At 45.0% G+C, this 16,290-nt stretch overlaps 1 protein-coding gene across 1 annotated transcript in view; it reads left to right on the top strand.

Moving 5' to 3' along the window:
- Positions 1-16,290, top strand: part of itgb2 (integrin, beta 2) — a 36,777-nt gene that overhangs the window by 13,739 nt on the left and 6,748 nt on the right. Inside the window, exons 6-11 of the mRNA XM_080478820.1 lie at positions 3,069-3,310; positions 11,549-11,707; positions 11,853-11,948; positions 12,017-12,106; positions 12,203-12,340; positions 12,822-13,012. Of these exons, the coding sequence (XP_080334946.1) occupies positions 3,069-3,310; positions 11,549-11,707; positions 11,853-11,948; positions 12,017-12,106; positions 12,203-12,340; positions 12,822-13,012 (916 nt within the window). The remainder of the gene's footprint in view (positions 1-3,068; positions 3,311-11,548; positions 11,708-11,852; positions 11,949-12,016; positions 12,107-12,202; positions 12,341-12,821; positions 13,013-16,290) is intronic.

The following is a 16,290-nucleotide window of genomic DNA, read 5'->3' as shown; positions in this document are numbered from 1 at the left end:
ACCAGACTCCCACTGGACAACCACAGGACTACCACTGGACTACCACAGGACAACCACCAGACTACCACTGGACTCTGACAAGACTATCATGAGGCTACCACTGCACTACCACCAGACTACCACTGGACAACCACCAGACTACCACTGGACAACCACCAGACTACCACTGGACTACCACCAGACTACCTCTGGACTACCACCAGACTACCTCTGGACTACCACCAGACTACCTCTGGACTCTGACCAGACTATCATGAGACTACCACTGCACTACCACCAGACCATCAACAGACTACCACCAGACTACCATTGGACTACCATTGGAATACCACCAGACTGAAACCTGAATACTACCGGACTACCACCCGATTACCACTGGAATACCACCCGGCAACCACTAGACTACCACAAGACTACCACCAGACTCTCACAGCACTACCACTAGACTACTACCAGACTACCACCAGACTACCACCAGACTACCACCAGACTTATCACTGGATTACCAACAGACTATCACTGGATTACCATTGGGCAACCAGACTACCACTGGACAACCACTAGACTACCACTGGACAACCACTGGTCTACCACCGGACAACCACTGGACAACCACCAGACTACCTCTGGACTACCACCAGACTACCACCAGACTACCTCTGGACTCTGACCAGACTATCATGAGACTACCACTGCACTACCACCAGACCATCAACAGACTACCACCAGACTACCATTGGACTACCATTGGAATACCACCAGACTGAAACCTGAATACTACCGGACTACCACCCGATTACCACTAGAATACCACCCGGCAACCACTAGACTACCACAAGACTACCACCAGACTCTCACAGCACTACCACTAGACTACCACCAGACTACCACCAGACTACCACCAGACTACCACCAGACTTATCACTGGATTACCAACAGACTATCACTGGATTACCATTGGGCAACCAGACTACCACTGGACAACCACTAGACTACCACTGGACAACCACTGGTCTACCACCGGACAACCACTGGACAACCACCAGACTACCTCTGGACTACCACCAGACTACCACCAGACTACCTCTGGACTCTGACCAGACTATCATGAGACTACCACTGCACTACCACCAGACCATCAACAGACTACCACCAGACTACCATTGGACTACCATTGGAATACCACCAGACTGAAACCTGAATACTACCGGACTACCACCCGATTACCACTAGAATACCACCCGGCAACCACTAGACTACCACAAGACTACCACCAGACTCTCACAGCACTACCACTAGACTACCACCAGACTACCACCAGACTACCACCAGACTACCACCAGACTACCACCAGACTACCACCAGACTTATCACTGGATTACCATTGGGCAACCAGACTACCACTGGACAACCACTAGACTACCACTGGACAACCACTGGTCTACCACCGGACTACCACTGGACTACCACTGGACTCTGACGAGACTATCATGAGGCTACCACTGCACTACCACCAGACTACCACTGGAAAACCACCAGACTACCACTGGACTCTGACAAGACTATCATGAGTCTACCACTGCACTACCACCGGACCATCACCAGACTACGATTGGAGTACCAACAGCCTCTCACTGGACTAACATAGGGCTACTACCAGACTACAAATTGATTACCATCGGAATACCACTGGACTATGACCAGACTACCAATGGACTAGCACTGGACTACCACTGTAATACCACCAGGCTATCATCTGACTACCACCGGACTCCAACTAACACCAGACTGCCACTGGACTACAACCAGACTGCCACGGGACTACCACTGCCCTACCACTGGACTCCCACTGCAATACCACCAGGCTATCTTCTGACTACCACTGGACTACCACCAGACTACCATCCGAATTCCACTGGACTACCACTGAACTGCCACTCGACTACAACTGTACTACCACAGGACTACAAATGGACAACCACCAGATTGCCACTGGATGACCACCACACTATCATGAGACCACCACTGCACTATCACCAGACTCCCACTGGACTCCTACTGCCCTACCACTGGACTACTGCCAGACTCCCACTGAACTACCAATAGACTCCCACCGGACTACCACTGAACTACGACCAGACTATCATGAAATAACCACTGCACTACCACCAGACTACCATCCTACTTCCAGTGGACTGCCACAGGACTACAACTAGACTACCACTGAACTACCACTCGACTACTACTGGACTACCACCACACTACTACAGAACTGCCACTGGACTACAACCAGACTCCCACTGGACTACCTTCAGACTAACACCAGACTACAATCAGACCACTGGAGTATCACCAGACTACCACTGGGGTATAGCCAGACTCCCACTGGATTACCACCGGACTACAACCCAACTACCACTGGACTATCACCATACTTCCACCGGACTACCAGTGATTCTTACACACATTTTGTCACTGTTTCAGTTTAAATGTTCTCTCCTTTGAAGAAAAACGACATGAAGAGATAGACAGGGAGGAGTGGCAGAGAGAGAGAGAGAGAGAATTCAGGAGGTTTAAGGCTTAAGACAAATCAGTTATGATGATTTGTCTACAAATAGAATGTCGACAAATAAGCACAAGGTCAAGTGAAAGTATGAAGCTGAACTCAGGGTGGGTGCATGCGTGCATGCATGTTTGTGAGACTATAAGACAGGGAGAGACTGTGTCTCTAGTCATGGGTATTAATTTGTGTGTGTGATACATAAATCTGGTTTAAAAATATCTGGATTTTCATTTTCCATCATTGTGTGTTCGTGTGAGACAGAGCTGGCTTCTCAGTCCACATGTGTCCGATATGGCTCTTTGTAGAACCAGTCATTTAGTGGCTACCGGTCTCTCACTGGATGTTAGAGGGGGAAGATGCTCTATAATCTAGATGTTAGAGGAGGACGATGAGCTATAATCTGAATTTTAGAGGATGAAGATGTTCGATAATATAGATGCTAGAGGAGGAAGATGCTGTATAAACATCCCTCCCCTGTGTTTTCTTTGTCTCTTTGTGACTCCAGGCTTTGGAGCCTTTGTGGATAAGACCGTCCTTCCCTACACCAACACCAACAAAGAGAAGCTGCAGAAACCCTGTGATGAGAATGACCAGCAGTGTCAGGCGGCGTTTGGTTACAGACACGTGCTCAGTATGACCGACAGTGAACATGAGTTCAGAGCGAAAGTGTCCGAGCAGTTCATCTCAGGGAACCTGGACTCTCCGGAGGGCAGCCTGGACGCCATGATGCAGGCCGCTGTGTGTGGGGTGAGAAGTCTCCCAGAGCAGCCTGAGGCTCTGCCACTCTCAGATACAGTAAAAACCATCATCAGATCCAGGAAACTCCTCCTGTGTCTCATGGTGTTTTTCCACTTCGAGATAAACTGTGAGGATTTCACGTTCACACGTTAGGAAGCACTGATCAAAAAGAATATAATTTAGTTAGAAAATACTCTGTTTGGGCCATTTAAAACAGAATCAAACAAGACTTGAAGCATCCTTAGGGCTTTTCCATCAAAAAGAACCAGGTGCGAGTTCAGGGCCGGCGCTATTGCCAGTTCTTAAATGTGCACTGCCAAAGAACTGGTTGTTTTTCCATTGTCAATGGAGCCAAGTGGGAGACGCGTCATTGCGCCACTCCAAAATGTTGTACGTCACGGATTTCACCAATGTAGCGCCGGCAGGATCCAGGACTGAGGAGATGGACTGTATAATGTACATCGGTTTGGTCCGGGTCGCTCCATCTAGTCTGGCCTGCACCTCAGATGCAGACCAAAGAGCCAGAAAAACATTGCATCTCCTCGTCACTCCATTGTTTTTTCACGTCCTTCTTGCGAATGTAGCTCCGGAGTGGCCTTAGAAAAAAAAAAAAAATTAACAAGCGGGAACAAGATAATAAGTTGTTCTCTCAAGTTAATAATGCAAAGGAACAAGATCTTTTAATCTGTGGCCACGAGATAGTAACTCCTTCCCTCAAGTTATTAACTTGAGGTGACGAAAGATGATTCTCATTCCCTGGCATTATATTTCTTCACCAATGTCGCCGTCATCCCCGTCTTATTTGCTGTTGTAGACATCTTCAGATCAAATTATGCGGACCACATTAGATATTGATTTTTTCCGCTCCGCCCGGGGCTCTGGAGGGAGCAGTGGCCCCTCAATCTCCCAACCTGCTGCAAGGGGCCCTCATGCCCCCGTGTCCGTGCCTCAACGCAGCGCGCGCGGGAGGGGGGTTCGCCGTTCGCCGCCTCGTGTGGTTCTCACTGGCGTTGTCTTTCATCGGGTGTAATACGGGTCGGCGCGGGGAATATCTTAATCTGGATATGCACAAATTCAGAACTACTTCCACGTCAACAAAGGCACGTGTAATTACCGTAATGTTGCCAATAGACCCCCATGGTGTGTTCTGCGCATCTATTGCAAACATTACGGTATTTTTTTAAAAAGACATTCAGACCTTTAAGCCCTCACGGACCACATAAAACAACGTGGCGGGCCATAATTGACCCGCGGGCCTCGAGTTTGGCACATGTGTCTTAGTGGATGGGGGTGGTGTACTTCATCCCAGAGTGCAGTGAGAACCTTAAGCTACTTGGACTCCTACGCAGACCATAATACATCCACAGAAGCTCTCGTTGCAAGTTTGTTTATCAACAACATGGGACTCCATTCTCCAACATCTCTTACATCAAAATGAAACTTTTTAATGCACAATCATTGACAAATAAATCATGCCTCAGTGACGACTTCTTGGACATGGGGCTGTACTTGATCTGCATTACAAAGACCTGGCACCAGCCTGATGTGTATTACACTTTGAATGAAGTCTTTCCTCCTGGTTACAGCTAAAAAGCTTGCAGCACTGGCTGTAGTGGTGGGCTGCTGGTGAACACAAACTGCCTCCCCTGGCTCTACCTGCATTTTCCTCTTTTGAATGCCTCGCTTTCAAATGACAGCCCCCCCATTCCTACAACAGTACAGCTCATCTACTGACCACCCAAAATGAACTCAGCTTTTATTCCAGAGAACAGAGGTACAAGACCTCCTTTCTACTCTCTGTTCAGCATCTGCAAATACTATTATTCTTGGGGACCTAAACATTCACATTGACCCCCCCTCCTGTCGTCAAGTTAAAACATCTGGTTTCTCTCTGTCCAAAAGGCAAGCATTTATAGACCAACAGAAAGCCTATCCTAAGTCTCTCAAGGATGCACGATCTCAGTTCTACTCAAATATCACTAATAGCAGCCCTGGAAATTCCAAGCAGCTCTTTTCTACAATAAATCGTCTCCTCAAACCTCAGTCCCAAACGCACCTGGAATACTCGAAAGAGGTGAAGAATCTGTTGCACTGCTCCTCTAAGATCGACACTAGTCACACTCATCTCTCCAGTTATCCAATTCCAGCTCCAGGGTCGTCCTGTTCACAACTCAGTCCTCCACCCTCTGCGGTGCTTCTCAACACTCATTGCTTGCCTGGAGGCGATAGAGGTATGGACGAGTCAAAACCTTCTTCAGCTAAACTGGACAAAATCAGTCAGAAAACATGAGCACATCACTCCAATACACCGCACGCTGCACTGGCTACCCATCCCTGCCCGAATAAACTACAAAATCTCTCTCATCACATACCAGTGCCTTTATGGAAATGACCCACCCTACCTCCGGGAACTCCTCACTCAGCAAACCCCAAACCAGAGAACACGCTCTGCACACCAACACCTCCTCCATCCCCCCAGAACCAAACTAAGGACGATGGGTGTCACAGACCAGGACGGGACCCAAATGGAGACTCGAGCACCAGCGATGAGTTCAAAAGAGTTTATTAAAAAGTCTCAGTGCCAGTGACAGCGAAGGTGGCGGCAAAAGTTGCCGAGAAGAGATCCAAGCCGAGGTCAGGAGATGAGCAAAAGGTCCAAAAACCAGAAAATAGGAACACAAGGAGGATACAGAGACACTGGATGTCCGATTCGAAGTACGAAGAAGATCTGGCACAGACACACTGAGAAAGGGGGTTAATATGCATGAGGAGATGAGACACGGACAAAAAACATTGAGGTGATGACGTGAGGAGGAGAGTTAATTGGAAATGTGAGGGAAGACGCACACAAACGCCAGACACACAAGTACACACTTACATAACACAAAGACACACCGGGAGCACTGACAAAGGGAGATTGGGCTTTTGTGCTGTTGCACCATGTCTGTGGAATTCTCTCCCCAGCCCTCTCAGGACCCCACAGACTTTCGATTCTTTTAAAAAGTATCCGAAGATTTAACTCAATTATTTTTTTAACTCTTTAAAATTCTTAATTTTGGTGTTTGTGTTGCTTCTTTAAAATGTGCTTGTAGCACTTCGAGATTTTTAAATGAAAAGTGAATTAGAAATTAAATGTATTATTATTGTTAAAACTCAAATCCTTCAATCTGCCAGTCTTCGGGACAACTTCAGACCGGCCGGATGCACTGAGCTGGGCCATCTAATGAGGCTGACTGCCTCATCTGGGGCCTCCCTGAAGGAGAAGATTATCACCTCCGTCAGACTGTTCAACCTGGATTCTGGAAGAAGTCTGTGCCACCCTGCCACAGTGCTTGAGACTTTTTGTGACAGGCCAGACTGTGTGAGCAGTGGTGTGAGGACAGTGAGTATGGTGTCCCTTCTCTGCTTGTTGCTCCAGCAGTGGGAGGCAGGAGGACGGGCAGGCTTCTGTCTCTCACAGTACCGGGGCTGAACAAGTTCCAGGATGCATTGAAGAAGGACCTCTACCAAACCTGTGTCATATTCTTCTTTTTTTTTGCCCTTGTCCTGTTCGGCAGCTTGGGCCAACAATATGATGTTATTGAGAACCTTCGGAGTCAGAACAGTTTTTGGTCTTGCAACAGGGAGAGACCTGGAGTCTCCTCCTGTTGCCGCCTCCATCAGAAGTTGGCATGGCTGCCGTACACGACCGGGGGGGGGGGGGGGGGGGGGGGAACGCTCAAAGAGAGAGAGAGAATAGAAGAGAGAGAAGAGAAGAGAAGTTGAGGGATGTAGCACAACAATACCCTTGTTGTGCCACATATATTATTTGCAGTTATCACACTGATCCAAATACTTCACAACTGTTATTAGATTAAACCAGCCTGAGCAGCTCTATCTAGACAGTAACAAGAAGCAGGAACATGAATTAACAATGAGGCAACAACAAAAGAGGAACATGATTTTTAGAGTTTGAGCAAATTCATGTGCCTTAGAGAGCGACCGAGCTTATGCAGAGCTGTCTAGCACCAAGCTGCCCGCCCGTGATGTGCGCTCCTTGCCGTGCCTTGTAGCGACGTGCCGTAAACCCTGCCGTTATGTCTTCAGTGTATCTTCCTGCAGAACAAGAATACGGACTCCAGTAGCTGATTAAACCTTTTATTTATGTACACACTGTACATATACGGAGGAACTGCGGTGAAACGTTATCGGGTGTCGTGGTATCGGCGGAACTTTTATGAGTACGATACGAGTACTCATGCCTGATATCTAACCAATATTGGTATCGGTATCTGTGCATCCGTAGTTTCCATGCATTCTATATATGTAGATCTATATCTACAATGTAGCTCTATGATCTCCCCTCCCTCGCCAAATCACATGGGGCCCACAACCAGCCAATCGAAAAAAGAAAATGGCAGTCCGTAAATAAAACGTTATTTCTTGGAATGCCTGAGTATTTCAGACGATACGCATGATGAAGCAGGCAACGGCTTTAGAAGCAATTGAAGCAACTCCTCTTTGATCGTCCGATTCATCCATATTTGTAATCAGCTTTGGGTTTTATGATTTAAAGTAGTTCTAGGCAGATTATTGCTTTGGTAACTCAAATGATCTGCTCCCTTTTTCCGACATCCTGAGTTTCCCTGAACGCTCGGATGAGCGGGTTCCTTTAAATGTTGTCGCCACAAGGAATTGTGGGGGAACATGAGCTGGTCTCCTTTGCTAAAGGAACCATCAGTGGTTCCTAAGCTAAAGGAGGTTCTAAAGGAAGCATCAGTGGTTCCTAAGCTAAAGGAGGTTCTAATGGAACCATCAGTGGTTCCTAGGCTAAAGGAGGCTCTAAAGCAGGGGTGTCAAACTCAGATCCTCGTGGGCCGCAGCCCTGCACGTTTTCAATGTCTCCCTCCCCTGAATGTCCTGATGGTTCATCATCACATTCAGCACAAAGCCAGATAACGAGCTGCTCATTGCAATCAGCTGTGTTGAAGCTGGGAGACATGCAAAACGTGCAGGGCTGCGGCCCTCGAGGCCTGGAGTTCGACACATGTGCTCTAAAGGAACCATCAGTGGTTCCTGAGCTAAAGTAGGTTCTAAAGGAAGCAACAGGCCTCCTTTACTTTGCTTATTGAGAATTCGGACAGTTCTTATCATGGCCGCCACACAACACCCTTCTGGGGTGAAGGAGAAGTTGATAGATAAGGGGATCGGAGGGACAATTCGGACGTAGAGAGCAGTGACTCACGGACTAGATACGAGCGGAGTGGAGTCAAGCTGAGAGCCGACGGAGGGGGCGTGTCTCTTCCAGACAGAAGCTCTCGTGAAGCCGAGCCGGTGTAGGTACAGACGAGTGAACTCCGTGGTGCCGAGGAGGTCCAGGGATGATGAGTGTGGGCCGGAGCTGGACAGAGCGGCGCCAGATGGAGGAGAGCGGCATGGAGCGGAGCGGACGGTGACTGCATTCTGGCGAGCGGCGGCCAAGGCGGTGTGCGGAGAACGGGTTTTACTGGCTGGATCTTTGGCGTCAGAATGCAGGCTGGTTCATGTCCGGACGGACAGATCCAGAGATACATGCACTCATGTCGTTTTACGATCCCGCGTCGAGGAGCCCAATTAAATAGTGGAGCTTCTCATCCTGAAACCACCTCCACCTGGTAATCACAGCTGCGCCCAATCCAGACAATTACCCAGCCGGCTCTCCCCTCTCTGTACAAACCGCCTGGCATGCCCACATGAAACAAGCAGCAGAGGAGAGGGAAACACACCTGCAGCACCTTAACCCTCCTATGAGGCTGCAGAGGAGCAGGACATGACAATTGTATACATCTTTGTATTGGTTCAGTTATATGCTTTTAAATAACCGTAACATATTTGGTGTTTGTTTCGTTCAATATCAACTGGTCCTACAATTTATCCTCATGACCCTCTGAAGAGAGGACACCTGCCTTCATGGGACACTTCCATTTGGATTTTAGGGCGTCCCTACTTCAGAGGTTTTTCTGTGTATTTATATATATAGAGAGGGCCTGCAAGGCCTTCTCTGAAGGCCTAAGAAAAAAATATCAGAATTACAGACTGATGTTGATTATATTTTGTCCATGAATGCTTATTAAATAATTCCAAATGGTCTGTCCGCTTCCTCTCATAGCTTCTGCCCCTGCCGGCTGCACTGCTTCCAGACTGAAGTTCCATAATAAAGCTTTTAACCAATCACAGTTCAGCCATCGCCTGTTGCCGGGTAAAGAAATCTACCTTAGGCCTTCATTTTCAATTCTGCAGGCGTCTGCAGTGTAAAACAAGCGTCGCTCACGCTGCTGTTTCAACCAATCACATTTTGAAATTGGTGACTCAGGGTCTTCTAGATGGCCTAGCATGACAGTGTATTCAAGCCCTCTGATTGGATGGTCAGAGAGTTCACTCTCCAGCTAGCTGACTGCATCTGGAGCAGCTGCATGAACAAAAATATAGTTATGTTGATTTAATAGAGGTTTTATCAACCCACAATGACTAAAGGAGAAGATAAAGACATTTGGTTGCAAATATTTCGTCAAAACAATTTTCAATACAGACTTTTCCATGAGGTCATTGAACGCACCACAGCACTGGAGCGCAGAGGTCAGGTGTAATTTACCTGCTCACTACAAACTCCATGGCAGGATTCAGGATTATATTGTTTGCCATTATATTATTTTCAAAAACATGAAAAGTTGACGTTTGTCACCTTCCTCGACCCTCAGAAGTTTTGGGAAAAGCAGCCGCTATATTATACAGCTGCAGCTGAAGGTGAGACTGAACTTGGATTTTTTTCATTCATAAAAGTATTTATGCTGGCTACACAAGTATATATCTGCAATGCAAAGGCTTTTTATACTGCATTTCTGCATGGTAAAATGGTTTTTGTAGCCATAACAAAGTTATTGAGGGGTGGATTGAGTCAGACCAGCACTAGTGAAGGCTGAGGTCTGAAATGCACGGCCCGCAACTGATATACATATATATATAAATATATATATATATATATATATACTGGCCCTATTGACTAATTCAATGATACGAAATACTCTGTTACAGATTACAGCCATGAAGACTGAACATATTATATAGGAAAGACACATACTCCACTCCCCCTCCCTAGAAAATGTAAATAATACCATCATACTCTATTGTCCTTTTTTTGTTCTGTTTTACGTTGGGGTTTTTTGTTTAGTTGTGTTTTGTTCTTGTATTTCAATTTTTTTAATATATATACGTATATATATATATATATATATATATATATATATATATATATATATATATATGTACATGTAATTCTTGTTATAAAAATCATGCAATAAAAATAGCTATGAACAGCTACAGAGAACATTGATCCAGGGGTGAGTGACAAATGCCTATTTCGTTCCAGACTGAAACCCTGGTCCACCAGGTTGTGAAGTGTCACAGGTTAACGTCATTGTCTGATATATTGAGAAGGTTATTTCAGCGTTTTGGTGTTGGTTTCTCATTTGAAATATTAACTTTTGGGGCCGAAGTATACAGCCACGAACAAAGCTGTCAGTACTTTGCTGAACTTCCTGTCTGGTTCTGCCAAGTTAGCCATCTGGCTGACCGCAGGAACAGGACCCAGGACTGTGGGAGTGTGGAGGTGGTGCTGGTTTTTCAGGGACTTGTCAAGGCCCCACTCAGGGTGGAACAGGCCTACGAGAAAAATAGTAACAACCTGCAGGACTTTGTCCGGATGTGGGCAGTGGAGCAGGTGCTATGTTCTGTGGGAAAAGGTGGAGATCTGATTGTCTATATATGATTTCAAGAGCACATTTATGTTCATAGTTGATCTTATTCATTTAACAAAAACAAAGCACTTTTTGTTTTATGTGGGACATGAAAGTAATGTCCCCCAGCCAGCTCAGTAAGTAGAGCACGAGACTTGCAATCCCAAGGTAGAGGGTTCATGTCCCCCGGACAGCTCAGCTGGCAGAGCACGAGACTTGCAATCTCAAGGTAGAGGGTTCATGTCCCATGCTGGGCGCCAGTTCTTAATGGGTGCAATGTGATCTGGGTGACGGTGCTCAGACTGACACCCCCACCACCTGGAAACAGATAAGAGGGAGAAGATGGATGGATGGATGGATGGATGGATGGATGGATGGATGGATGAAAGTAATGTCTATTTTACTTTTTTCTCTAGTAATGTTTAATAAAGGAAACCTCAAATCTCTCTCTGAACACTCCATCCTCCACTTCCTCAGACAGACTCTTATTTTGTAGGGAAACATTGGCTGGAGGAACAGCAGCACTCGACTGATAGTGCTGACCACTGACGCCGGGTTCCACATGGCTGGCGATGGAAAGCTTGCCGGCATCCTGGAGCCCAATGACCAGCGATGCCACATGGATCGGAACGTCTTTACCAGGAGCAGTGAAATGGTACCATCACGCACATGTAGTTCCACCCAGCCTCACCTCACATTATACTAGATGTCTTTGGTTTTGACCATCGATATGAACTATGTGAAGTCATGGTTCCATAATGTCAGTCTGACTGAAGTGAAAGAACTGATCTCACCTGCAGGACTATCCGTCTGTTGGACAACTGGCCATTGAACTGGAAAAAAACAACATCCAGCCAATATTCGCAGTAACTGAAAATGTGGAGGCAGTGTACAAGGTAATTACACTGCAATCATTCATCCTCTGGTGTATTTATGGTAGTATTCAGAGTTTTGTGCGTTTCAGGAACTTTCAAGATTAATCCCAAAATCAGAAGTGGGGGTTCTGCAGTCTGATTCCAACAACGTGGTGACGCTGATAGAAAATGCCTACAATGTAAGGTCATCACCCTGTTGACCTCACAGTGCCTCATCCATTAATGTAGAGATCTAGATGTCTGTGACTGTTCTAATTCAACGTCTTCCCCGACAGCGGCTGTCCTCCAAAGTCACCTTGAGTCACGACAGTCTTCCTGATGACGTGAGAGTCGTCTACACTCCAGTGTGTGAACATCCAGGACCGGCTGGGGAGGTTGAGGGGGTCTGTGACAACGTGGGTGTGAGGGAACAGGTGAGAACCTTCTGTCAGCTTCTTCTCGCAATGTGGATGGGTTCCTCAGGGTGTTTCTGTCAGCTTCTTCTAGCAATGTGGATGATTCCATGAGGTTCTACAGGGTGTTTCTGTCAGCTTCTTTTAGCACTATGGAGGACTCCATGAGGTTCCACAGGATTTTTCTATCTGCTTCTTCTAGCACTGGGAAGGCACTCCATGAGGTTCCACAGGGTGGCTGTTTCTTCTGACACCAGCAGCAGGCTGACTTCAGATTGCCGTCAGGGTGTTGTCCTGTGTTTTGATGCAAAACTCATGAATATTGAAACACATTTGCAAAGCTTTATTCAGGAAAGAACAGATTCTGCGTTAAATTCAGGACATGAGTAAATAGTGTGTCCCGAGTGTCATCACGTCTTCTTCGTCATGATACTTTAAATTCTAATGTGAACAACCACACAAAATTTTATACCTGAGCCAAACCTCCTTCTTGTGCTAACAGATTTCCTTTAACATCACGGTGACAGCCAACTCCTGCATGAGAAACCAGTCCTTCACCATCAGACCTCAGGGCATAAGGGACACGCTGACCATCACCTTGTCCACCTCCTGTGAGTGTCACTGTCAGAATCCCGATGACAGCAAGCACCGCCACTGCAACGCCCAGGGGAGCATCGACTGTGGCATCTGCAGGTAAGTCTTACTGGTGTTACCATCGGGCTCTGTCTGGACACCTGGAGCTTCAGTGGTACGGACCAGAACCTGGAGCTTCATTGGTACGGATCAGAACCTGGAGCTTCATTGGTACAGACCAGAACCTGCTGGTGATACAGGGGGTATGGTGGACTATGTGTTTGTGACCACTGTGTGGTCCAATGAAGCTGAACGTCTTCCTCTGGACTGGCTGTCAGAAACATGCTTCAGTCATTGTGGAACCATTAGAAATGTGTCAAAGACAAACTCAATCTAGAAAGCTGATTCCTCCAATAGTCTCCATGCAGTTTAAAACCCAAACTTTTATTGTGAAATTCCAACACACACTGTAAGGCCTGATAGTGAGCTCAGTGTAGTTACTTCACTTTCGCCATAACATACATGCACGCACGCAGGCATGCAGAGCCGGCCCAAGCCTCCGCAAAATTTGGTTTTGGAGCCCTCTATTTCTGCCAATAATATTGATTGTTGATCATTCACACACCTACTATAAACTCATTGCGGCTCTGGCAGTTTTGTTTACATTATCCTATTGTCAGCCTGACACGTTTTACATATGGCATGTCATTTATAAAGACATGGGTGTGGCCCAGTTAAGAAGTAAATAATACCAACGTAATAATAATACAAATAATACCAATGAATGAATGACGAACCATGTGTAGGGTGCCACATATGGTTCTTAATCTGAACATTCCAAGTGATAAAGCTTTGTATTTACTGTAAAAGTGTCATCTGGTTTATTATTTTTGGTTACAAAAAACTGCAACAGCAATGTGCAAAATTAATTTGTAGTACAAGATCAACAATTAAGTGCAACAACCCTTCAGTCTAAGTTCAGTCTAACCCTACCCCTAGACATATAGTACAATAGTCACAAATTCAATTGTACAAAAACAAACAGAATTCAATCAAATATCAAGCAAATACTCCAATAATGTTAATGAACAGTGTTACCAGAAACAATGTAACAAAAATGGTTTAGAAACAAGTATAAAGTTGGTATTAAAACTATGTAAATGTAAGTAACTATGTGCAAAAGGTTTATATATAAAAAAAAAAAAAAGAATTCTAATCCACACATTTGACAATCACATTTTTGTTCTTCTGTTTTTCCTCAATACTCCACCCACTCCTTACAATCTGTGCTTCCTGGCTTTTTTGGAGACAAAGTCATTGACGATATCACTGTAAGATCTGATGGTGTTGTTGATACCGACGTCTGCCTCCACCTGGTGGACGTTCGAGGTCATTACACCCACCCCCCTCATCACTCCAGACAACAGACCACACACACACACACACACACACACACACACACACACACACACACACACACACACACACACACACACACACACACACACACACACACACACACACACACACACACACTCTTTGCACATAGTGTTTGCTGTTTAATAGATTAGATCTCCATGTTAGAGGTCGTTTGCTATTTGAATGTGTTGATTTATGAGATGATTTCTGAATTATTTCTGAATTAATACATTTTGTTAATAAACGCCTGTTAGCTGAATTGAACGCTTCTTGGTGATTATTGTGTATTTATTGTTGGCAATTCACTGGTTTGTAACAATCTGTGCTCGGATCTCACACCTTCCATTTTATTTAAGATTGTTATATTTTATGCAGAAATATTAACTAACTTAAATACACTTTTTACAAACGAGACTGATATTTTGGTCATTAGCTATTTCCAGTTTATCTGGTGGTGCCCAAATTTATTATTAATAGATAAATAACAAATTTATTCAAATTAATATTTTTTATTAATAATTTTTTTTTATCATTTATTATCTTTCAAGTAATTACTCAATTACTTTAGGAGTTGTTAATGAGTAAATAACCATTTACTTCCATTAATAATTAAAATTTTTCATAAATTACTTCTAGTGATTTATTACTTTCAGTAATCTATTACTTCCAGTAATCTAATGCAAATAACCAACCATAAATCCCAACACACATATATATATATATATATATATATATACTGTATATATCTTGGGGGCCCCTTAGTGTCCGAGGAGCAATAAACAGGCGCTTAGTTCGCTTATGTCTTGGGCTGGCTCTGCACACACGCACACATTCAGGCTCCGACAGCTGACCAAAAACTGCTTGTAGTTTTCCACTGAATGAAGCCTTAGCTTGACGCTCTATTGATTTTCCTCTTCATTATCCACATAGAAAATATCCACAGGCCCACTCTTAAAGTTTAATAGTATACTCAGAAAAAAAAAAAAGGTGGTACAGGAAAGATGTCCATAGGTGTTTAAAGTTATAAAAGTAGTCCGTTAAATCCAGATAACAATCATTAATGATAAGCCAAGAAGGAGAGAGAAAGTGTGGCTCCACTCTCAGCCTGCCTGACTCACTGTCTCTGGTAACCCCCAAAGCTCCCCCCTCCCTGGAGCATCAATTAAGCAATTAAAGGTACACAGCTGCCTGAAAACACCAAACAGTTACCCATTTCCAAACAGTGCAAATATGACATAAAGTAATATTTTTTATCCACCTAAATTGACCACAAATATTTTAAATGATTAACTTATTACATTATTGCACATATGAACTGAAAATACCTGTAAATGATCCTCCTCGTTCCTTCTAAATCAATTAACTTAAATTACTGCTGTTTAAGATTAACTTAAATTGTTATTAACCTTTTTAACCAACATCAATGAACTGCATTTAGGCTCCTACATTGCATTTACCATTTGAGAAATATTTCTGAAGTGAGGACGACGCTGTCAGAATCAGAACTTGAAGTGATCATCCATTCTTTCATTTCATCTCGCATTGAACTGCAATTCGATTTTCACTTGCTTCAATAAGACCACCCTCAGCAGTCTTCAAAATTCAGTTGAAAGACTTTTGACAGGTTCGCCCAAAACAGCCCATATCACCCCAATTTTATCAAATCTTCATTGGCTCCAATTCAAATTTAGAATTGACCATAACATTTCAATCCTCACTTTCCGAGCGTTGCATGGTGCAGCCCCTCAATACACTGCTGACATGCTGAGCCCCGATACCTCAGGGTCATCCTCAGATCCTCAGGCCAGAGTCTCCTGAAGGTCCCAAAGACCCTTTAAAAGTCAGTCCTTTCAGGCTGTTGCCTCTCCCGGGGGGACCTGTCCTTTCAGGCTGTAGCCCCTCCTATGAGGACCTGTCCTTTCAGGTTGTAGCAAAACAAAGTCTCAGTGTAGGTTTGCTTCCAGCATGAGATGATGGTA

The sequence above is a fragment of the Lipophrys pholis genome (assembly GCF_963383615.2).
Source record: "Lipophrys pholis genome assembly, chromosome: 13".
In the NCBI taxonomy this organism is placed as follows: domain Eukaryota; kingdom Metazoa; phylum Chordata; class Actinopteri; order Blenniiformes; family Blenniidae; genus Lipophrys; species Lipophrys pholis.
This window is presented reverse-complemented; position numbering and strand designations above follow the sequence as displayed.